This window comes from Purpureocillium takamizusanense, chromosome 4, assembly GCF_022605165.1.
Source record: "Purpureocillium takamizusanense chromosome 4, complete sequence".
NCBI lineage: Eukaryota > Fungi > Ascomycota > Sordariomycetes > Hypocreales > Ophiocordycipitaceae > Purpureocillium > Purpureocillium takamizusanense.
In genome coordinates, this window is record NC_063071.1 from 912,395 (window position 1) to 933,931 (window position 21,537).

At 58.4% G+C, this 21,537-nt stretch overlaps 7 protein-coding genes across 7 annotated transcripts; 5 read left to right on the top strand and 2 right to left on the bottom strand.

Annotated features, from left to right (window-relative positions):
- Nucleotides 1-2,426: 2,426 nt before the first annotated feature.
- JDV02_004943 (uncharacterized protein) lies at nt 2,427-4,519 on the top strand. Its single transcript, XM_047986189.1, has 2 exons — nt 2,427-3,969; nt 4,043-4,519. The coding sequence occupies exons 1-2, from the start codon at nt 2,532-2,534 to the stop codon at nt 4,360-4,362; spliced, it is 1,758 nt and encodes a 585-aa protein (XP_047842169.1). The 5' UTR covers nt 2,427-2,531; the 3' UTR covers nt 4,363-4,519.
- A 1,263-nt stretch (nt 4,520-5,782) lies between these two features.
- JDV02_004944 (uncharacterized protein) lies at nt 5,783-7,754 on the top strand. Its single transcript, XM_047986190.1, has 3 exons — nt 5,783-6,380; nt 6,556-6,776; nt 6,904-7,754. Exons 1-3 carry the CDS (start codon nt 6,219-6,221, stop codon nt 7,361-7,363), a joined length of 843 nt encoding a protein of 280 aa, XP_047842170.1. The 5' UTR covers nt 5,783-6,218; the 3' UTR covers nt 7,364-7,754.
- nop16 (Ribosome biogenesis protein Nop16) lies at nt 7,634-8,811 on the bottom strand. The gene is made up of 2 exons (XM_047986191.1): nt 8,620-8,811; nt 7,634-8,490 (listed from the first exon to the last, which is right to left on the bottom strand). The coding sequence occupies exons 1-2, from the start codon at nt 8,733-8,735 to the stop codon at nt 7,869-7,871; spliced, it is 738 nt and encodes a 245-aa protein (XP_047842171.1). The 5' UTR covers nt 8,736-8,811; the 3' UTR covers nt 7,634-7,868.
- Nucleotides 8,812-9,960: 1,149 nt separating this feature from the next.
- Nucleotides 9,961-12,331, top strand: JDV02_004946 (uncharacterized protein; the record flags this gene model as incomplete). The annotated part of the gene is made up of 5 exons (XM_047986192.1): nt 9,961-10,873; nt 11,000-11,182; nt 11,258-11,550; nt 11,617-12,046; nt 12,120-12,331. The coding sequence occupies 5 exons, from the start codon at nt 9,961-9,963 to the stop codon at nt 12,329-12,331; spliced, it is 2,031 nt and encodes a 676-aa protein (XP_047842172.1).
- Nucleotides 12,251-14,516, bottom strand: JDV02_004947 (uncharacterized protein). The gene is made up of 3 exons (XM_047986193.1): nt 13,892-14,516; nt 12,902-13,783; nt 12,251-12,844 (listed from the first exon to the last, which is right to left on the bottom strand). Exons 1-3 carry the CDS (start codon nt 13,920-13,922, stop codon nt 12,492-12,494), a joined length of 1,266 nt encoding a protein of 421 aa, XP_047842173.1. The 5' UTR covers nt 13,923-14,516; the 3' UTR covers nt 12,251-12,491.
- Nucleotides 14,517-14,772: 256 nt separating this feature from the next.
- On the top strand, nt 14,773-15,881 carry GPX2 (Glutathione peroxidase). Its single transcript, XM_047986194.1, has 2 exons — nt 14,773-15,111; nt 15,208-15,881. The coding sequence occupies exons 1-2, from the start codon at nt 14,868-14,870 to the stop codon at nt 15,672-15,674; spliced, it is 711 nt and encodes a 236-aa protein (XP_047842174.1). The 5' UTR covers nt 14,773-14,867; the 3' UTR covers nt 15,675-15,881.
- Nucleotides 15,882-18,751: 2,870 nt separating this feature from the next.
- JDV02_004949 (uncharacterized protein) lies at nt 18,752-21,537 on the top strand. The gene is made up of 3 exons (XM_047986195.1): nt 18,752-19,350; nt 19,450-20,082; nt 20,138-21,537. Exons 1-3 carry the CDS (start codon nt 18,909-18,911, stop codon nt 21,349-21,351), a joined length of 2,289 nt encoding a protein of 762 aa, XP_047842175.1. The 5' UTR covers nt 18,752-18,908; the 3' UTR covers nt 21,352-21,537.

A 21,537-nucleotide genomic window follows, 5' to 3' on the forward strand; every position in this document is an offset into this window, starting at 1 on the left:
GTTCTTGTTGGAGAGTGGTGTCATTAAAACCTACTATCAAGGGATCGGATCTCAAAGTTTGCTGGCCGCCTAAAGGGGACCCACAAGTCAGGGCGTCGCCGGCCTGCGTGGCTGCGCTGAGCGTGGATGAGGAGCGATGTGGCGTGGGTCGGGCGGGATTGGGGCGGGCTACCAGCGCCTGCGTGGGTCAAGCGGCGATGGGGATTTTGGAGGACGGAAAGGTGCTGCCTGCCTGGGCGTGGAGACGGAGATACGTACAAGGGAAGACGGCCCGAGACGGGTGTGCCCTACCACTGCATGGAAGGTACTCCCTACCTAGGTACTAAAGCAGGTACAGCTTACCAAGTACGAATATGGCACCTTGGTAATAAGTTATCCTGTATGCGTACCTACTTGCTCGTTTAGCTTGGCAATGTCAGCTCTTACCTACCCGATGTTCTAATGCAGTAGTATACCTTACGTGTGGACTTGACGCAGGATGCTTCTGCAACCGAGGCGGAAGGCACGGACGGTCGGGGCAAACTGCCGCGACACGGGGTTAGCCTACTTCGTACCTCTTTACCCAAGGTGCCTAAGGTACTAACTAGTAGGTACCAAGGTAAGGTGCCTATATTGGAGTGCCTTAGTACAGTACGAACCAGCGGTATAGAAGATACCTACTAACGTTACTACTCAGGTAGGTAAGAGTTACCTACTTGATCGGATTTTGTCCTGGGTCCCTCCAGTCAACCGCTCTCGACTGCATCAAGTCCAGACCACCGTCATGTGGTGGTGTCACTGACGGACGTGTGCTATGCAGCGCGCGCGCACATGCGCCGCGTGTTTTAGGAAAAGAGGCATTTTATCTGCCTATTATATTAGTTAGGCGGTATTATTACATACGATACGTTGTGGCAGGCGGATGCGATGAGACTTTCAGCGACGTGTCAGAGATATAGAACAGAGAAACATGGACCATGGCCAGGCAACAAGGGCCGTACCACCGCATGGCCAAGGCGGGAGACAGACGATAAAGAGCTCAAAATCTCAAACGTTTGACTTTTACAATTACCTCATGTTTACCCGCCGCTCCCTCCCTCTGCAAACCCCGGGGACCATAGAAGACTCCATTCATCTCCTCGTGCAAACGACGTCTGCAACGCCATTGCCTACTCTCCAAGAGATACAAAGCTTCCTCTAACGCTCTGAAATTGCCCGGCATGAAGCATTCTTCTGCTCTTCTACTTCTCTGCTTAACTACCGCGACCGCAACGAAACGTGGGGTAACCTACGCGACGGAAGCAGAGGCTAGGGAGGTGGCTGAGCAGCGCAACAATCGGAAAATGGAACAAGGGTTCCTTGGAAAGGTACGCTTCTATATTCTTGTCTAACGAGGATGTGGCTAACGACTATAGTGTAAGTTTGGGTCACAGCAATGTAAGATTTCTGTGGCGAGAGCCGAAAACCGCAAGTTGAAGAGTGGGGAGACGAGATATCGCATTCGGCCTAAACCAATCCACTACGACTGTCACAAGGACGAGGTATATACTCCCTTATATCCAAAAATTTTTGCTATATATTGTGTGAGTCACTAAAGGCTTTGATTAGAAGTGTACGTCGGATGAAAAGGCCTGTAGGGTTGACTGGGAGGCTGGCCGCGGCGTCGTGGCGCATTGCACCTAGAGACTTGTACGAGGTGAATCGGCTATCTGGCCTTGGGCAATAGCTCAGATATCAGGGTGGGACGGCAAGCAACTTGCAGAGATCTTTTACAATCGGAAAGCATTCACCCAAATTCGCGTTCGCTTATGAGCCGAGAGAGTCGCGGTTTTGCTTCCCCCTCTGTCTATGACTGGAAGCAGCCGCGACGATGCAGAGTCCCTTGCTCGCCGTGTGCAGTATACTGTGAGTATGTATGGAGCCAATGCTAGTAGTAGTGCACGCGCGGTGTCGAGCACCAAACACCGACTCTCTGCCCATGCCAAGAACCGTGCTCCTGCGATTGCGTCGTGACGCTGGTGCCGCGACTCCCTTGACGAGCTGTAGCCTGTACATGGAAGCGGACGAGCGGACCGATGGGGGGAATCCATGCGTCTATTGGCCATGTGCGGCCGGTTCCCACGCCAGTAGTGCAGCGTCTACTCGGCACCGCTTACCATGGATTGATGACATTGGCTAAGGCACGGTTCCGCCGCGTCGACGGGGCCCGGGGGACTGAAGAAAGCTCGTTGATGTCCGAATGCGGCCACCCAAGGAAGGCCTCAGCAAATCGTCGCAGGACAGCCCCGCGCCCCATGGGATGGGTGTGGGAGGAGCCGGGTTCTCGTCCAGTGACACTCACAAGGCCCCAGACCACGTCCACCATACGTACTAGGTAATGAGGCACTAACCCATTATTACCTTAGCCGGCCGTAGCTCCCCGGGGGGCCGGCACACAGCAACAGCAGCACTACCACCGCCCGCCAGATAAATATAAGGGCGCGCTTCGACATGACCGCTTGCCCATATCCCCGCCTCGCTCACTTCAGGAACATCGCGGCGTGCCGGACATCATGGCCCATGATCGAAGCGGGAGCAGCCGTGGCCGGCGGACGGACGCGGAAGCCGCCCAGCAGGACTCGCACTCTGAGCGCACGCCCTTGCTGAAGTCCTCGGGCACCGACGGGGCGGCTCTCGCGAATGGCGGTCCGGCGCCCGAGGCCAACGGCCTTGTCGCCCGCGAGGAGCAGCAGCAGCAGCAGCAGCAGGAGGAGGAGGAGGGGGAGGAGGAGCAGACCGTCCTGGCCGAAGAAGTCTCCCTTGCGAGGCTGTCCCTCATCATGGGCACTGCTTGGGTGGGCGTCTTCCTCGGCGCTATCGACTCCACCATCATCGCGACGCTCGCCGCCCCCATCGCCAGCGAGTTCCGCTCGCTCAACCTGTACTCGTGGCTCGCCACCGCCTACCTCATCTCCAACGCCGCCTGTCAGCCCATCTCGGGACGGCTGACGGACATTTTTGGCCGCGGCCCCGGCCTGGTCGTGAGCAACCTCTTCTTTGCCGCGGGGAACCTCATCTGCGGTCTCGCTCAGGACGAGGGCACCATGATCGTCGGCCGAGTCGTGGCCGGCATCGGCGGCGGCGGCCTCATGAGCATCTCGACGTTTCTGGGCTCGGACCTGATTCCCCTGCGGCAGCGCGGCGTGGTGCAGGGCATTGGCAACCTGTGCTACGGCTCAGGGGCTATGCTGGGAGGCATCTTTGGCGGCCTCATCAACGACCACACGAGCATGGGATGGAGGTTGGCCTTTCTCATACAGGTGCCCCCGGTCCTCGTCTCCGCCGTCGCCGTCGCCATCCTCGTCAGAGTGCCGCCCAAGCAGTCGGACAAGTCGTACCTCTCGCGCATCGACTTTGGCGGCGTCTTCCTGACATCGTCGTTCCTCGTCCTGCTGCTGCTCGGCCTCAACTCCGGAGGAAACCAGGTGCCGTGGACGCACCCCCTCATTCTGACCTCTATCCCGCTGTCCGTCGTCACGTTTGCCGGCTTTTTGTGGTGGGAGAGCAAGGCTCGGCAATCCATCATCCCGGTGCGACTGCTCGCAGAACGGACCGTCCTCGCGGCCTGCTTCTGCAATCTTCTCGCGACCATGGTGGTCATTGCAGGCCTGTTCTACGTGCCCCTCTACCTGCAAGTGCTGGGCTTCTCGGCAACCGACGCCGGCCTCAAGATCTTGCCCTCGCCCATTGGCGTGTCGATTTGCTCCATCGGAGCCGGCTACCTAATGAAGAGAACCGGCCGCTACGTCGGCCTTGGCATCACGGCTCTATCGATGGTGATTCTGGGCATCGTCTTCTTCACCATGCAGGGTAGAGATAGCCCCGTGTGGCTGACTGGCGTTGCCTTTTTCTTCGTCGGAGGCGGCTACGGTGCCATGCTGACCATTACCCTCCTGGCGTGCATCGCCGCCGTGGCCCATTCTCAGCAGGCCGTCATTACGTCGGCGACATGTAAGCCGCGCATGCCCCCGAGAAATTAAGAAGAAAAAAACCGAAAAGTGTATGCATGACTGACAGAGCGCAGACCTCGCAAGGAGCCTCGGCGGGACCGTCGGAGTCACCATCGCCTCGGCCGTCTATCAAAACATGCTCAAGACGCAGCTATGGGAGCGATTCGGCGACCAGCCCAACGCGGCCGATGAGATTCAACGCATCCGCAACTCGCTAGACGCGCTCAAGACGCTCCCCGACGGGTGGTACGACGGCGTCATCGACTCCTTCATGGAGGCGTTCCGCGCCGTGTGGCTGACGCTGCTTGGCATGGCGATTTTGGCCCTGGTCAGCATCTCGCTGATGCGGCAGCACACTCTCCACGCGACGCTGGAGCGCAACGAGACGTCGTAGTAGATGCAGACTGCTAGTTCGTCCGGTGATGGGGATTTAGAATCTGACGGGCGCCTATATGGACCGTTTGGGCGACGGAAGGTGATGGAAGGCGTGCCGTATATACATGTTGTTGAGGTTGTAACATACTTTGGAACGTGCGTGAGATAGATGAGGGGGCGGGGGCGGGTGGGTGGGTGCACAGGATGGACGTGCGCTCTTAACAGTCAACAATGTGTCCTTGGATACTAAGTTAGGTAGTACGAATCAACATAAATACCTCGCACTGCAGCGACCAAACGTGGAGGTGGTGGCGAACTGCCGGCCATGGCCCGCTTGCAAGGCCATTGTCAAGGCACCTCATCACGGAGCCCCCCCCATTGCATTCAAGATACGAAGTAACATACGTAGTAGCCACTTGATGTGACTGAGACCTCGATGGATACCTCCATCCATAGCACAAGGCACCCTGGCTAGGTACAATGCCGTCTACAAGTCATCAGCCTGCCTGCCCGCCTGTGAGCTGTCAACAACTTGAACTACTACCCCTTCCAAAGTGTGGACGGGGGAGCGGGAACGGCCAAACGTGGCGCAGCCAGCCAGCCAGCCGTGGCTTCACGGGTGCGCTCCATTGGCGTCCTCCCGAGGCCAGAACTCGCCAGCGGCGCCGCCGCCACCCTCCTCCCTACATAGGTACCTTTATTCGTTGTGCTGCTGTCGGGTGGTACAGAAGGCTGAGGTGAGGTCTGCCTCATGGTGGTGGTTGCCAGAGCGCCCACAGCGCGACTACAGTGTACGGACCATGGCCTAGCGAGCGCCACGCAGCCCGATGCCCTGGGCTGCCGTCCACCACTGATCTGCGGCCACTCCCAATGGCGCCCGTCCGCCAGGCCGCCCAGGGGGGGCTGCCTACCTATTCTTAGCGCGGCTCTTCTGGGGGCAGAATCGATGGGACGCGCAACTCCCGCAGAGCAGAGCAGAGGGGGAAAGTGTGTGCGCGTGTGTCTGTGTGTCGCAGAAAGAAGAAGAAAAAACTTGCAGAGGTGAGAAGAGCTGCGGCTGAAGCTGTAGGACGGTGATGATTTGCCCACACAACGTACTCGAAGTACATGCTGCACACACGCGCATCCAAGGTCCTTGGAGGCATCACTGCTCGTTTTGTTGTTGTTGTTGTTGCTTACGCTTCCTGTAACAGTGATTGCGGCTGCGACTTGCTTGCGTCTCGTATATTTGTTGGTCACAAACGCAGTAGTAACTTAGTAGTAGAGGTGCCGGTGCAACCAATGTTACAGCCCGTCCCGGTACCTACTGAGAAGTGGAGGAGGACGGCGCGGGGGCCAGACGTGTTGCGTTGCTCGGCCATCGGGGGGGCTGCTTCTCGCGCATTACGTCGACAGGCGGGCGCTTGTGCCTCAGCTCAGCCCCATGGCATCCACAGACACACAGGCCGGTCCAGTCCACCACCACCGCCCACTCTTTGCTGGCTGACGACAAACAAGAAGTGCCGTTTCATCACCCCAACTCGCCCTGGGTTCTTCTCTGTCCGACGCACACACCGTACTCTCTCTTCCTCTCACATACACGAGCGAGCGAGCTTGGGGGTTTGGCCTTTTACTTGCTGGCATATTTCTTCTCTTCGCTTGATTCTTCCCCCTTGCTCCTGAAAGCGAACACGCCCGGCCGGCCCAATCCCCCCCCCCAACCATTGTCGTAAACCGTCACCCGGAAGTGCCATTGAGCTGCTTGCGCGTCGCCCTCGCCTGCGATACGAGGCAGGTTTTTTTGGGTTTGGCAGGAAAGGGTGCCGAAAGCCGGCAGACAAGACAGACAAGACAGACAAGACAGACAAAGAACAGAACAGCACCGAGGCCGGCGCCATGGTCAGCATGGAATGGGACCCCGACTACGTCCCCGGCGTCAAGATGGGGCTGCATTCCATGCAAATCATCCTCTCCTTTACGCTGTGGTGTCTCGAGATTGCCACCTTTGTCGCAAAGGACGCCAAGATTGTCGGGAACAATGCCTGGACCTTTTCAGTGGTATGTCGGGACCCCTTCCTTCTTGCTTCCCCAGACCCTCCCCCCTCATAATGGTGGATGACGAGGAGCGCCGAGGCGTCGGTGGACGGTGGATGGTGGTGATGGTGGTGGTTGGAAGGCGAGATAGTAGAAGCCCGGGTCAAATCGTTCTGACGCAGCAGCTTCAACACCGCAGTGCTTCCTGTCCATTCCCGCGTGGATCTACCTGGTCATGACGCCGCGCTTCTCCCGCACCCGCAAGTTCGCCGAGCCGCACGCCATGCTCGTCGTCGACGTGCTCTTCACAATCATATGGCTTTCTGCCTTTGCGACGCAGGCCGCCTACAACTCGTCCGGCCTGTGCGGCAACGGCTGCAACCTGAGCAAGGCCATTGTCGCGCTGGGCGTCTTCATCACGTATGCTGCTGTTCCCCCCCCTCCTTCTCCCCTCCTTCTCCCCGCTAGGGCCCGACCCGAGACCCAAGTTTAACAAAAAGGGGGGGTATCATCAGTCATGTACATGAGCTAACGTCGCCCAATGCAGCCTCTTCTTTGCCGCCTCGACCGTCGTCAGCGCATACACCCTCCAGTACTACAGGTTCCACGGCACCCTCCCCGGGTACGACGCGCGCAAGATCCGCGGCGGCGACAGCAGCAACATCGACCCGGACAAGGCCGCCTTCTCCATGGCGCCGCACGACGAGGACGCCTACGAGCGCGTCAACATGGACGACCACGACCACGACCACGATGAGCGACCCTACGGCCACTCGAACCCCTACAACGCCACCGTCGACGACGACGAGGGGGGCCGCTACGGCGCCATGCCCCCGCGCCACGATCCCTTCAACACCGACACCGAGTACACCTCCGGGGGCGGCGCCGGCGTGCCGCCCCTGTCGATGCCCTACGGCGGAGGAGCGGGCTCGGCGTCGCACGTCTCCTACTCTGACGAGCCGGCCAAGTTCCCCGCCGGCAACTACGATCGCGTGCAGCACCCCTGATCGGCGGGCCTTTGTCGCGAAACATCTGGCATATAAAGCGAGGGTTGCGTCTCTTTCTGCGCAAATTGTGAGAGGGAAGGTATTGGCAAAGAATTCTTTGAAACGACTGGATGGATTGTCTCATCACCATCGGACATCTCGACGGGACTCTATGGAGAGAATTTTGTTTCTGGGCATTGTTTTAGCTTGGGGGCGTTGTGGTGTTGGATTCCGGACGTGGCGGGGACGTCCCTGCCGCGAGGAGATATCAATAATGCTTGGTTTGTATATAGACGACTCATCAGCCCCGAGTCTGCATAGGCGGGATTTGAATTTGTTGCATATTCGTCTAGATGGCCTGGACTCGTGCCGCGGAGCCCGCAATGTGTGAAATACCATGAACTAAAACTCCCCCAACGCCGTGTCCCATGAAATGCCATTTTTTCTACGCGCCGCTCCCTGCCTGCCCCCTCCCGTTCTTCCTCCCTGCGATTAGGCGAAAGAAGCCCCCGCCAGCCAGGGATTTTTATGCCTCGCGCTGCATCTTCTTGATGCGCTTGGCAATGTCCGCGGCCGTCTGCTGCATGGGGTTGAGCTTGGCGTCCCGGGCCATGGCGCGCGTGTCGTCGCCGTGCCGGGCGACGAGCCGCTCGAGCCACTCCCTCTCTCGCTCGCTCGTGTGCCGCGCCTTCTTGGGCGCCTCGTTGTGCGACTCGGCGATGAGCGAGCGCACCACGTCCGTCGCCTGGCCCTCGTGCGCCTCCTGCTCCGCGATGCCGCCCCATTCTTCCTCGTCGCCGCCGTGCTGGTTCACCGCCGCGGCGGGCGCGCTCTCGCCGGTGGGTTCCATCTCCTCGAGGTCGTCGTCGTCGGAATCAAGCATGGCGAGCGGGTCGTTGAGCGGGTTATTGTCGCCGCCGCGGCCGAGTATGCGCACGATCTTGCCGTCGGCGTCGCGCTCGACTCGGGCCTCGGAGACGACTGCCTTGTCGATGGTGGTGATGGCGAAGGGGTCGTTGGGCGTCGCGCGCGTAGTCGTCGCCGTGCTGACACTGCTGAGCTTCTTCTCGATGCCGCCGGTCGGGGCCTTGAGCCGCGCGACGAGGCCGAGGCGGCGATAGTTTTGCGCGAGCGTCTCCTTCTTATCCCTGAACGTGCAAAAGGAAGCCAGCCGGCCGGTCAGTCATTCGTCATACTTCTCCCTCCCCAGCGCGACGATCGGGGACGACGGAGGAAGTGTGCGCGGTGGCGGTGATGGGGCGGTGGTGGCGGCATACCAGTTCTGCGCAATGACATTGTTGCCCCGCGGGTTGAGCACCTTCTTGGAGGGCTTCTTGGGGCGGGCGGGCTGCCGCATGGCCCGCCGCTTCTTCTTTTGCAGCTCGCGACCCATTGCGTGTGTGTGTGCTGTGTGCTGTACTCGCGCACCGGGAAGGGGTTGTGCGGGATGGATGGGATCTCGTGATGCCCGTCTGCCAAACTTGTTTGCTAGAGACGCTGCTGGTCCACCCCAAATTTTCTTGTCGGCGGGCTTATCGATAAGGTGCCTGGCCTGGCCCGACCGCCAGCCATCCATTGTGGATTGGTCGTGGAGGGGCAGGCGGACGGTTTGACGACGCCATACCTCATCAAGACGGGCGTTCAATCTTTTGCTACGATACTAATCCAACCAAGCCTGCAAAGTGCATGAGAGCCATGAGACTTGCAGTTTGGGTTCAGATCCGTAAATGTATGCAGACGCGCTGACGAAGGTGCAAGGACTACAAATTATACAGTATACGGACTGTCAATGCCAAAGCCCACGGGCAGGATTCACCCATCGAGCGATCCTTTGTTTCAGCACTGTCAAGGCCGCTGCTGGGTCACTCGCGTCGCGGGCGCTTACGTGACGATATCAAACTTACAAAATACGTTCCAAGAAATAAAAGTTGCAATACCGAAGTACGAATAGACCCGTCTCATAACGCCTTGTGGCATGCATCTTTTTGCCGTGCGAATCGCATCATCATGAATGTCCATGTATTCATCAAAGTATAAGTTGAAAGGTGGAGCGCGCAACCTAGCGGAAGGCCTGTCAAGGGCATTGATATTGCCCACGCGGACCGCGCTGGGCTGGCAATAACTATGCTATATATACTGTATCTTGTACTTCGTACGTTGGCCCAGGAGCCATAGCCGCCGGTTATTAATACTCCGGTCGCCCTATATAAGAAACAAGCTTAATTGTCCGCGCGGCAAAGCCTTTCTCTTTCTCTTCCATCATGCGCGCGCTCTGCGGGTTTCGAATAAGAGCTGTGCTAATGCTACGATCAATGTACCTAGCCAAGGGAGGGGGGCCCGCGGGGATGGCCACATGACTGACGTCGTGAGCTTGGCACACGGATTCATGCTTTGCCCTTCATGATGATGCCATTGGGAAGACTGGACTCTTGGACGCACATCGAACGCCCAAGGGGCCACCGGACGATACACTCAACAAGCCAGCCGCACCTCATTTTAACCCTCCGCGAGGGCTGTTTACATATTGCGTTATGCTGTCTGGCTGGAGTCGATGAACCTAACAAGTCATGGGATCTTCAAAGACGGAAGGCTGAGCTTGAGATCCCTTCTCAGAGAATATGGGGTTTCGGCTGACCCAGTTTCCAAGCACCTTTTGCCTTTGGTACAAGAACGACATTAGGAGATTACGGATTGCCAAAATAAAGGAACAGAAACGACGCGGGACGATGATGCATCTCGCCCGCCTCGTCACCTTGGCCATATGCCTGCTATGGGCGGCGGGCAACAACAACAGCTCCGCCGGCGCCGTGTCGACAAAACCCCCTCGGAGCCGCCACCGCTGGCCGCCCGGGTACGACCCTGGATATCTCATCGTCTACCGCGGCGACAACCGGAGCCCGGCTCAGATCCGAGAAGCCGGCGGGTTCCGCCCCCTGCCGGGCTGGCAGAGCCAGGAGCGCGCCTTCGTCATGGACAACAACTACCGCCGGGGCGCCGCGGGCTGCGACCCCGACCCCGACCCCTCGCACGTCACCGCGTACGTGTCGCTCGTCACCAGCCCGCGGGTGGCGGCGGGCCACGGCAGGTTCGTCTACGAGATCCGCGCGACGCCAAACTTCTTCCTCAGCGGCGACTCCACGTCCCACGAGGTCTACGCGCTCGGGGGCGTGCAGTGGCGGCAGATACGCCGGTACGGACAGACCAACAGACAGCACGCCTACTCCGAGGTGGATATGCTTGGCAACAGCGACTACGACGAGAACCTCTACGACCACTCTCGTCTCCGTCTTCTGTGCCGCGTCTGCGCCTTCTTTCCGTCTCAGCTGCAGAGCGGCGAGCCTGACGGCGGCGCCGATGAGGATACGTCGAGTCCCGCCAGGCGGGCCGCCTATCGACTCATGCAGACCACAGAGATAAAGGCCCTTGCCGGTTCTTTTCCACATACGCCCGTTCCTGGACGATTCAACATGCATGGTCCCTTTCCCGGTGCGCGCCAAGCTCCTCCGAACAGCGGATCTGAACGAGCTGTCAGTGAGTATTTCCATCCCTTCCAACTTGGTGCCGTCGCTGGCGCAAGGTAATCACCAAACGAAACTCGAACTCCTTCATTTGCTTTAGATGTCGTGCTGATCGAGCTCTCCTTCACGATTGTGCCAGGCGAGCAGCTGCAATTCTTCATAGACCTCGGGCCCCAGACGCTGAGCAGGATATTCCCGTACGGTGACAGACTTATCGAGGAGATCTTTGAAGGCATTTCTTGGGACGCCTGCCCTGCCGTAAATCTCCCACACCCCGGGCCAGGCGGCAGTCACTTGCGCCGAAGCCTTTTTCGTACTAACGGTACGTGACGCGGACGAGGCGGTGCGCAAGCACAGCCGCTTGACCTTTTGTCGAGTCACTGATGTCGCGCAACAGAAAATGACAGCGCCGACGGCTGCTGCCAGGCGACTGCCGCGCTGCGCGGCAACATTGAGAGACTCTCTGCCGGCGCCGCGCGGAACTGCACAAGTCTCTCGGCGCTCAAGTTTGGGCTCCAGCTAAGCGACCAGTGGTTCGCGGGGACATGGGACTCTCTCGTTGTGGCCTTCGGGGCTGGCGAGACGCACGGAATCGCATCCAGCCCAAACACGGGGTTTCACGAGTGGCAAAATATTGACATGCAGCGTGTCTTCAAGTCCGACGTGGTCCCGCTGCATCACCTGACGAAGGTTCGCATTTTTCAAGACCCTACAGCCGCCCTTGTGCATGACAGGTGAGATCTTGTCGGAGTCAAGCTGAGAGGCAGGTGCGCCGACTCCCTCACGGAGCTACACCTTGACAGGCTGCAGTCGGAGAATGTCAAGTCTTACCGTCCGCAAGTGCAGCATGGCGTCCCCTGGGTAGCGTGGTCAAAAGACATCGACCCGAGCAAGGACTGGGCAACGTATATCGACTGCAGTCACTTCAAGGCAATCGAAGTTGAGCTGCGCGTCCCCAAGTCCTCTAGCGTTGTAGTCGAGGATCTCTTTGTGAATTTCGAAAACGAGGGCATCAACCGCAACGCAGTAACGGCCAGGACCAAGTCCTTCGAAAAAGACCATCATGTAGTCACCGTATTGCGGAGGAGGTTTAGTCAGAACCCGGTTCCGGTTCGGGACATCAAGCATTTTGGCGTCTACTCGCTTCCCAAGCAAGAACCGATAGCTTCTTGGTGGAAGACGATAGGTATGTTCCAACCAGCGTTCCGCGAGCGAAGTAGCATCACTGAGCAGCTCGATTTGGGGTTTGTTTCACACAGGGCTTACCGTCAAGGGGCATTGTGCTGGTTCAAACAACGTGGCCCTGTTCGACAAGTACACCGAGACCAGAGACAAACCTGAGCACAGAGACCTCATGTCCAATGATGAACGGGAGATTCTCATGACAGACTGGCGGTGGGCGACGCCCGAAACGGAGACAGAGTTGGGAACACGCGCGCCGAGCGACTTCTGGTTATTCAGTGGAGCATAGCGACCCTGAGCTTCGCACCGAGTCGACTTGTCTGACGGAATGATGCGCTGGTCGATGAAGAGGATGACCCAGGGTCTGGTCATCGTATATTCTATATTCGCCTCGAGGTGCTCCCTGATAGCTGTACGTCGTTCTAAAGCTTGAGAAACCTATAGACGAGTTATACCTTAAACTTACGGGGGTCAAGCTTCTCGACATCCGCACTGGTGGCCTCGCCGTCGAAAATGTACTCGGACATGAGCTTGCCCGTCGCGGGACCATTCTGGATACCCCAACACGTATGTCCTGCCGCGACCCAGATTCCCGAAACGGTCGTCCTTCCCAGGAGCGGACCGCTCTCCTGCCCGAACCGCATGTGTCGCGGCAGGTAGCAGGCCTGCTTTGCCCTGATGGGCGCGGAGGCGAGCACCGGACTGATGGTGGCAATGTACGAGATGATGTCGTCGCATTGCGCTTCGTCGAACTGCACTTGGTCTGCCGTTTCGGGCAAGGCAATGAGCGTGTCAGGTTCGCCTCCAAAACCTTAAGTTAGCACTAGGGCGTTGGGGCTTGAGAAAGAGCGCTACTCACCACACGCATATACTTCGCCAAATGGACGTGCGTAGATCTCCGGGTCGACGGAGCCCTTGTGCATTCTACGCTGGCCCATCTTTGCGCGGTGCTCAGGGACAAAGTCGGAGGGGAGCTGAATGTCGGTGAAGACGGCGTACGGGCTGACCTCTGCCTCATACACTACACTATGAGCGCGGAGACCTTCGACCTTGGCTCGCGGCAGCAACCGCCCTGTCCAGGGGCCCGCAGTGACGATGACATCGGTGACATGGCTTATTTCCTGGGTCTCGTTGGTAGATCTGTCTAGGTATTCCACCTTTTCGACGGCAGTTTTTGACGTGACCAGCTTGGTGACCAGAGCATGCGTCCGCACCTCGACACCTCCTTCTTGGGCGAGCTCGGCGATAGCCCTGGTAAAGTGTAGGGGATGAACCTGCGAGGTGGCGGTCGTGCCTGGGCGACCCATCTCTGCCCAGCCAGATATGGAGTCTCGGTCGACCCAGTCGAGGTCCTGCGGCAGAGCTCCGGGTTCTAGCATCTCCTTGGCAGCGTCGTCTTGTTTCGGGAGCTTTTCCCAGGCCTTGCCCTCGTCCCTGGACCTCTTCATCTCATCGAGTTTGTTTCTTGAGACGGTAGCCTCGAAGCTACCGCAGGTGAGCTGTCGGTAGCCCCATCTCTGCGCGCCGTTATGCTCGGCCGCCAGCTCGTTGTGCAGCTTGTATGACAGGGGGACGAGACATGAGGGATATGCCCAGAGGGCCAAGAGGCCGCCGGCCTTGCCCGAAGCACCTGCGGCAACGGTGGGAGCAGCCTCGAGCAGAGTGATTGTGTGAAGCGCGGGGTTGAACTTTGGGTGGCGGGTGAGGTAGTAGGCCGTGGTGCTTCCAATGATGCCGCCGCCTGTGAGTGTGGTAACTCGCGTGTTAACAGTCCATCATACTAAGGCAGGAGCGGTGGATGGAGCGGCATGCAGGCCGTGTGTGTGTAGAGTGGACGGAGCAGACTCACCGACGATGACAATATTGCGCTTCCCGTCCATGGTGATGATGACAAGTCTGTGCGCCGCCACAAGGGATCAATTGGGTGGTGAGAGGCAAAATGTCGCCTGCATGCGCCAGGAACGTGGTGCCTGGCACGTAGGCCTCGATGCAGCCGACGCCGCTGACGCAAGCGGGGCAGAGGCAACGCAGACAGGAAGGACGTTGTCTAGATATCAAGAGGCGAACAGCGGACGGTGCACGGCCAGGCGGGAGGCTCAGATCAAAATGCGCGTGCTGGCACTCGAGCATACATGCGTGTGTTGCAACCCGACGGTGAGCATCCCAGCGCGTCACGGCTCGATTAGCGACCCAAGCATTTGGTGGTTGGTGACACACAGCTTGGTACTAGGTACGACGTCCACCACTTCGTACTGAAGAGGTACTGTACCTTCGGTACAAAGTACCTCTACACCTCCCAGGGTTACCGTAGGCACATAGACCAATCATGGCGAGGGCGCGTCATGGATGGTTGTTCGCCCGCCTCTCAGCGCCCTCGAGGAGGTGGTGGTTGGTGGCGTGCGGGCCAGTCGGACCTGACGACGGCCGCTCCCACGACGGCCGGCACGTCGTTGCTGAATTCCATTGCCACCGCGGTGCCGTCGGTAAGTTTGTAGTTCCAGGTTCCATCCCAGGTTCCGGTCCAGCACCCCGCCTCCACTGCGTCCGTTGCAGTTCTAGGCAGCTCAACAGTGGGACAGCAGCTAAGCTCCATCCACGATGGGCCCCTCGGTACTCACTTCCAGGGCTCTTGCCGCAGCCGGGTCGGCAGGCACGTCACTGTACTGATGAACCAACCATCCGTGTCTCAGTCGCGGAGCTCATGCCGAATCTGTCCACTTGCTCGGATGTGCTTGCGGCCGAGGCTCCAACCACGACTGACAAAGTATCGCCGCCCTCGTCTTCCCCGGAATTGCCTCTGCTTGTCCAACTTCTCCTCCTCCCCCATGAACCGCGTCGCCACTTGTCATCACATCGCCAACCGCCAGCTTTCGTGCGCGATACGAAAGAGACCCTCGTCGCTTGCTCTCATCCCATCCATCGACGCCCCGCGCCCCGCTCGACGTCGCCTCATCACCAACGCCTCCCAGGCAGCGAAGTTCCCAAAGGGTACTCGTTTTCACTACGCGCCCCGGCACTTCGCCACGATGGCCTCCGCGACCGGATTCTACGACTTCAAGCCGCTCGACAGTACGCATGCCCATGTCTCGTTCGTGAGATGCGACGAACCCTCGCAAACGTGAACAGAGCTATGCAGAGCTAACCGGTCGCCTCGGCGTCGCACAGAGCGCGGGCAAGAGGTTCCCCTCGCCGACTACAAGGGCAAGGTGGTGCTTGTCGTCAACACGGCCTCCAAGTGCGGCTTCACCCCGCAGTACGCCGGCCTCGAGACCCTCTACAAGTCCATCAAGGACAAGCACCCCGACGACTTCGTCATCCTCGGCTTCCCGTGCAACCAGTTCGGCTCGCAAGAGCCCGGCTCCGACGACGAGATCCAGAACTTTTGCCAGGTCAATTACGGCGTAACCTTCCCCATCATGCACAAGATCGATGTCAACGGCGACAAGGCCGACCCGCTGTACGAGTGGCTCAAAGCCGAGAAGCCCGGCCTCATGGGCCTCAAACGCATCAAGTGGAACTTTGAGAAGTTCCTTGTCGACCGCAACGGCCAGGTCAAGGGCCGCTGGGCCAGCACCACCAAGCCCGAGGCGCTCGAGAAGCCTATCCTCTACGAGCTGGAGAAGAAGCAGTGAGAAAGAGGCTGGTCGCGCGTCGAGGCCTCTTGTGAATCGCAGCGGTGAATTGGTGACGACATGGGACGCAACTTGGAAGGGTGGGGAAACATGTAATGCCGAGATACCTTGCCTTTGATGACACGCAACGCACGAGTCCGTCTTTTCTTTGTGCACGCATTCCCCTCATGTCCGCTATTCCGTACTGTACTTCGTAACCATAATATCGCCACCTGGACTGCGTGTTTGTCTGAATCGTCTGCCCCATGGCGATTCCACACGAGTCAAGTGCGGCGAACCTGCACCAAGATGGTCCGCTTCGCTGTGCCACATACTCGGTAGCATGCCCTAGTCATGGGCCTGAGCTCGCACAAAGTGTCACGCGCAACGGATACAGACGCGACTCGGTGGTGAATGGGACAGACCCGGCGACTTGCACTCGTGCCTTACGTAGGGTACCTCCCTAGTATGTACCTACGTGCCATGTACGGAGTACTAGGTATTTGGTGACGAATTGCGGCGTTACCTAACGTCAGCCGCAGGAGAGGGAAAAAAGGAAGGAAGGACCAGCAAAGAATTGGATTATCTGTCCAGACAGGAAAGAGCTATTCTCGTGCCACCTTCTCGTAACATTTTATCGATCCATTGACACACGGGAGAAGCCTTTTCTTCTTTCCATCCTCCACGCAGCCATCCCTCATGCCGCGTACCGGGAACGCCCATATGTCGGCGCCAGACAAGGTCGGCGCAGCATGCAACAACAAACTGGCGCATCAGTCGTGTAGGTGTCCCGAATAAGGCGATTCACTACGCCTCATGGGGAGGTGAGGCCTTTGATAGGAAGCTTTCAATACACCTCGTTCTGTCCCTTGCCCGCACTGATCAGCTTAGGTGAGTCTCGAGAGACAGACCAGCACTCGTGCAGGTAATTTCCCTTGTTGGAAAGAGTACCAGCAAGCCCCAAATCCGCTCGACGTATAATCCAACAAGGCGTTGTATGAGCAGCATGGGTTGGGGCTGTCATTCATTTGATGAATTTCCTATCTCGGCACGGCCCTTGTCATGCCAGGGCCAGGGCTGTCCAGCCAAGAATACAAGGTTCTGTTTTGCTACAGACTAGTTGGCCACGACTTGGCGTTGATTCTAAAGGGCCCTGACAATCTTCTGGCAGGTTAAATCGTGGGAACGCTGACCCCCGTTCGACATGCCAGTGACAGGTCAACTCCATTGTCCGTTTCGGCAGGAGTCCTCATCTGATCCTGCCAGCGCCAAGGGGCAGTTCTATACGGACCACGGTGTGATTGCACTCGCGCGAAGACTCGCGGCTCTTCTCATGCTCCACCAGAGATTTGATCGTACTGAGGTACAGAATCGATCCTTCCCTTGTCTGCTTCGGCTCTGATCTGGGGACACGTTCTGGGAAGACTCTGGTCATGGGCTTCCGTCCCGTACTCGTTGCCGCTCGTATATAAGCCCGACACCTCCAATCACAAAGCCAAACGACGATGGCAGGGAGACGCCAAATTTGGAGGGCATTGCATCGACGGCATCTCGTGCTGGGTACTCCGTACATCCATCACTCCGAGCACTGCCACTCCCAAAACGTAAAGACGGCGGTCAACCTCAACTCCTGCGCAACAAACATGCCCGGTGCTGAGGATTCGTGGGACCTCGGAAGGCTGATACGCTGTGTCTCAGCCACCGGCAAGATCTAAGCCCTGCAGCTCTAAGGACTGGGGTCCAATTTAAAGTTGCCTCCCCAAACACCGAGGTAAGCTTAAGGAGGACGACGTCAATGTGGATAATGTTCTTATTCGACGAATTTATCCCTTGTTAGCGCTCGTTTTGACCGTTGACGATTCTTCCAGATCCCCTGTCGATCATGATCAAAAAGGTCCAGCTCGTTGTAAGCGGCACCAGCCCACAAGTTAGTGTGCCCTAGACCTTCCTTCCGCCCATATCTGGACGCCACAAGCGCCGATGGTTGGCCCGTCTTGGTGAGCCCCTGCATGGCTGATCCCGCTGTGCGTTGGCTGTCCCGCAGTCAGTGTTCAGGGGCCAGAGCATTTCCGTATTTGGCACACGAGATCCGCGGGAACCGCATGCCGCCAAAGCGGGCGGCGGCGGTTTCAGGCCTGCGTCCGAGAGTCCAAGCAACAACGAAAGAGGTCTCCAAAGCAGCAATGGGCCCTCAAATCGAAAGAACCAGCAGACCGGGCTGCTATACTTTACTGGCGGGAGGAAGAAGAAGTAATCAGGTCATTGCGTGTGGAATAACGACGATGTTGGTTTGCTTCAAGAGTCGAAACGCGTTGTCGAGAGCAAACTGACAATTTTGCTACGTACGAAGGACCTCGCCAAAACAAACGCCGACCCGCACTGGGCTCCCCCACAAGCAGGGGACACGAACTGTCGGCCTCCACCGCCAGGGGCTCGTTACTGGCCCGAGAGGCCTCAAGTGACGCAATGGGACCGGGCAGAAGACATGAAAGGATCACCCAGGGGGCGCCTTGTGGACGTCGCACAGGGCGGTGGTGGGTCTCCTTCACACGCCAGGGCATCGTTGAAGCACAACCGATGGTGAAGTGATGATGCTCTTGCCGACGAAGCTCTTTGCCAGAAACGCTTCACGAATCCCAGGAAGGCGGGTAACGCAGCGTCATATCCATGAAAAGCGGCAAGACGCGAATCGACAGTGGCCCGACGATTGAATGGCCAACGTTGCCGCTCCTCATTTCCACAAGCAGGCGCGGTTGTTCACCCCCATGTGTATCCTCAACACACACGACGCTAGGACCATCTCAAGCTTGACGGTATGGTCTAGCTTCTCCATCAAGCCTCCCCCACGCCTCCACCCCGGTTTCCTCGGTTGGCTGCCAGGCGTATTTCGCCCGATCCACGTTGTCGATGCCCTGTGAACCACGCTGCCGTGCTGAACCGTGCAGGCTCGGTCGGACGCCATGGACGTCTTGCATACTTCTCGTTTGGTCCGCTCTTCCCAAGCTCTCGGGAAAGCAACCGGGAATATATAGATGTAGCCCTCCAAAATGGCCCAGCGCAGCTGGGGCCATCTTCCTTCCTCCTTTCCCCCCTTCTCAGTCTCTGTCACTCTTTTGTCTTTTCGACAACGTCCTTCTTTCTTTTCTTAGTTTCGGTTCTTGTTCCTGTTCAAGCTTGGAATTTGTTGCCTGTGTAATACTACACCAAAAGTTGTCGGTCACTCTTTACGCCGACATCAGGCATTGATTTGGCATCATGCTGTCCACTCTCTTGTCACTCGCGGCCCTGCCGCTTGCGACTTATGGCTTCCTCGATTTTCCAATGGACAACCGCATGGTCCAAGAGCCGGGTCTGATCCGTTATCCTATTAGCGTGTCCAAGGGCGCCGAGTCCAAGAACAAGGTCGTCCGTCGCCAGAACGACGTCGGCCTCAAGGCACAGAAGACTGGCTTCTTCTACTCCATCGACATCCAGATTGGCACGCCGCCTCAAGCAGTGAGCGTCAACTTCGACACGGGGTCCAGCGAGCTTTGGGTGAACCCCGTGTGCAGCAAGTCCACGGACCCCAAATTCTGCGAGTCGTTTGGCCGGTTCAATGGCTCCCAGACTTACACCGACCTGCATCGCAACGGAACCATCAACTATGGCACTGGGTTTGCCAAACTTGAGTACGGCTACGACAATATTCAGATCGGCTGTAAGTGGCGACATCGCGAGACGACGCTGTCAGTCGTGATCGCATATATGAAGCTTAATAAATGACCGGTAAAGAACTTGCGGCTGACCTTGCATACAGCCGCCAAGATCAGTCAGCAAATGTTCGGTGTCGCTACTGACTCTAAGTTTGCCGTTACCGGTATCCTCGGCGCCGGCCCAAGCCTGAACGGATGGGACAGCTCATACCCTCTGGTCATTGACAGTCTCGCCAAGCAGGGCTTCACGAACAGCCGTGCCTTCTCCCTGGATATTCGCTCCATCGAGAGCAACCGAGGCTCCGTTGTTTTCGGCGGTATCGACACCAAGAAGTTTTCTGGTCACCTCGAGAAGCGCCCGATCATTTCGGCTCGCGAATCTCCTGACGGCCAGACCCGCTACTGGATCTATCTCGATGGCATTACCATCTCCAAGGCCGACGGCAGCACCGTCAAGGTCTTCGACAAGCCCAACGGTCAGCCCGTGCTCCTGGATAGCGGCTACACCGTCAGCGCCCTGCCAAAGACCATCTTCGACGAGATACTGAAGTCCTTCCCCGAGGCGACGCCCCCGCCGTCTGGCTCCGACCTGTATCAGATCCCTTGCTCCGTCGGCGAGTCTAAGGGCCACGTCAACTTCAAGTTTGGCGAGACTTTGATCAACGTTCCGTACAACGACTTCATCTGGCACCAAACTGAGCAGAACCTCTGCGTCCTGGGCGTTACCGTCGACGACAGTGAGTGGTATCACTCAGCAGGGTGCTTGTGTTCGTATGGCTTATCATCTTGCAGAGTTTCCCGTCCTCGGCGACACTTTCCTGCGCGCCGCCTACGTTGTGTACGACTGGGACAACCGCAACATCCATCTGGCCAACAACGAGGATTGCGGTTCCAAGCTCGTCGCCATCGGAAAGGGCTCCAACGCCGTCCCCTCGGTTGAGGGTGACTGCGGCAAGCCTGTGACCACGACCACTACCGCTTCGTCCAGCACGATTCCTCCCACAACCAGCTCGGCCAAGCCCACCATCACGACCGCCACGAACTCGACCTCTGCTGTTCCCACGACCAAGCTCACGACTTCGACTAGCGCCACGATCTCGCCCACTCACGGCAACAACAGCACCGTCACCACGAAGCCCACCACTTCGACTCAGACTACTGTCTCGCCCACTCATGGTAACAACAGCACCATCACCACCAAGCCCCCGGTCACTTCCAGTTCCAAGTCGTTCCCGACCACGACTTGGCACAATACCACTGCTCTTCCCACGTATACTTCTACCTTCACGTCCACCAACACGTATACCATTACTTCTTGCCCGCCATACGTGACTGGATGCCCTATCGGCTCTGTCACCACAGGCGTTGTCACGAGGACGACCACCTGGTGCCCTGGTGAGAGCAGCAGCTCCGCCTTGCCCCCAACCACGACTGCTCCTTCGTCACCCAGCATCACGTCCGTCTACACCACCACCAAGACGCACACCGTCACCGCCTGCCACGGTGAGGGACCTTGTACCAAGGGTCACGTCACCACCGAGGTCCTCACCAAGACCACCTATCTGTGCCCCGAGTCCACGGCCACTTGGACCATCCCCCGCACGCACACTTGCGGCGAGGGCGAGAATGGTTGCAAACCTGGCGAGACCATCGTCACGAGCCACGTCATCACCATCGTCCCCATCACGCCGGGGCCCGAGCCCACGCCTATCCCCGGCTGCGACAACTGCGTCATGCCGATCCCGGTGCCCACGGTGCCCGCCGAGACCACCACCGCCGAGACCTCACCCGCGCAGACGCAGCCTCCCGCCCAGTCGACCCCCGTTCAGCCTCCCGTGCCCACCAACACCGTTCCCGGCACCATCAGCACCGTCACGAGGCCGACAACGGGTGCTCCCGGCTCCGCCACCTCCGCACCGCCGTCCGTCACCGCGGGCGCTGCGGAATGGCGCGTGCCCGGTGTCGCGGTCGTGGCCATGGGCGCCCTGGCCGTCGCTGCATTTTAGACACCCGAACGCGGATAGCTGTGTGTATATGTGTACATGTGTTTCAGCAAACCCGATTTTAGACGCGGATATAAATCTAGGGGAATGCGTTGCTCGGTCGAACCGAGCCGGGGGCCATGCCTGATCATATTTGTATAAAGCAACAGGCGCGGCTCAATGGACTTGCCTCTGCCGGGTGGATAGCAC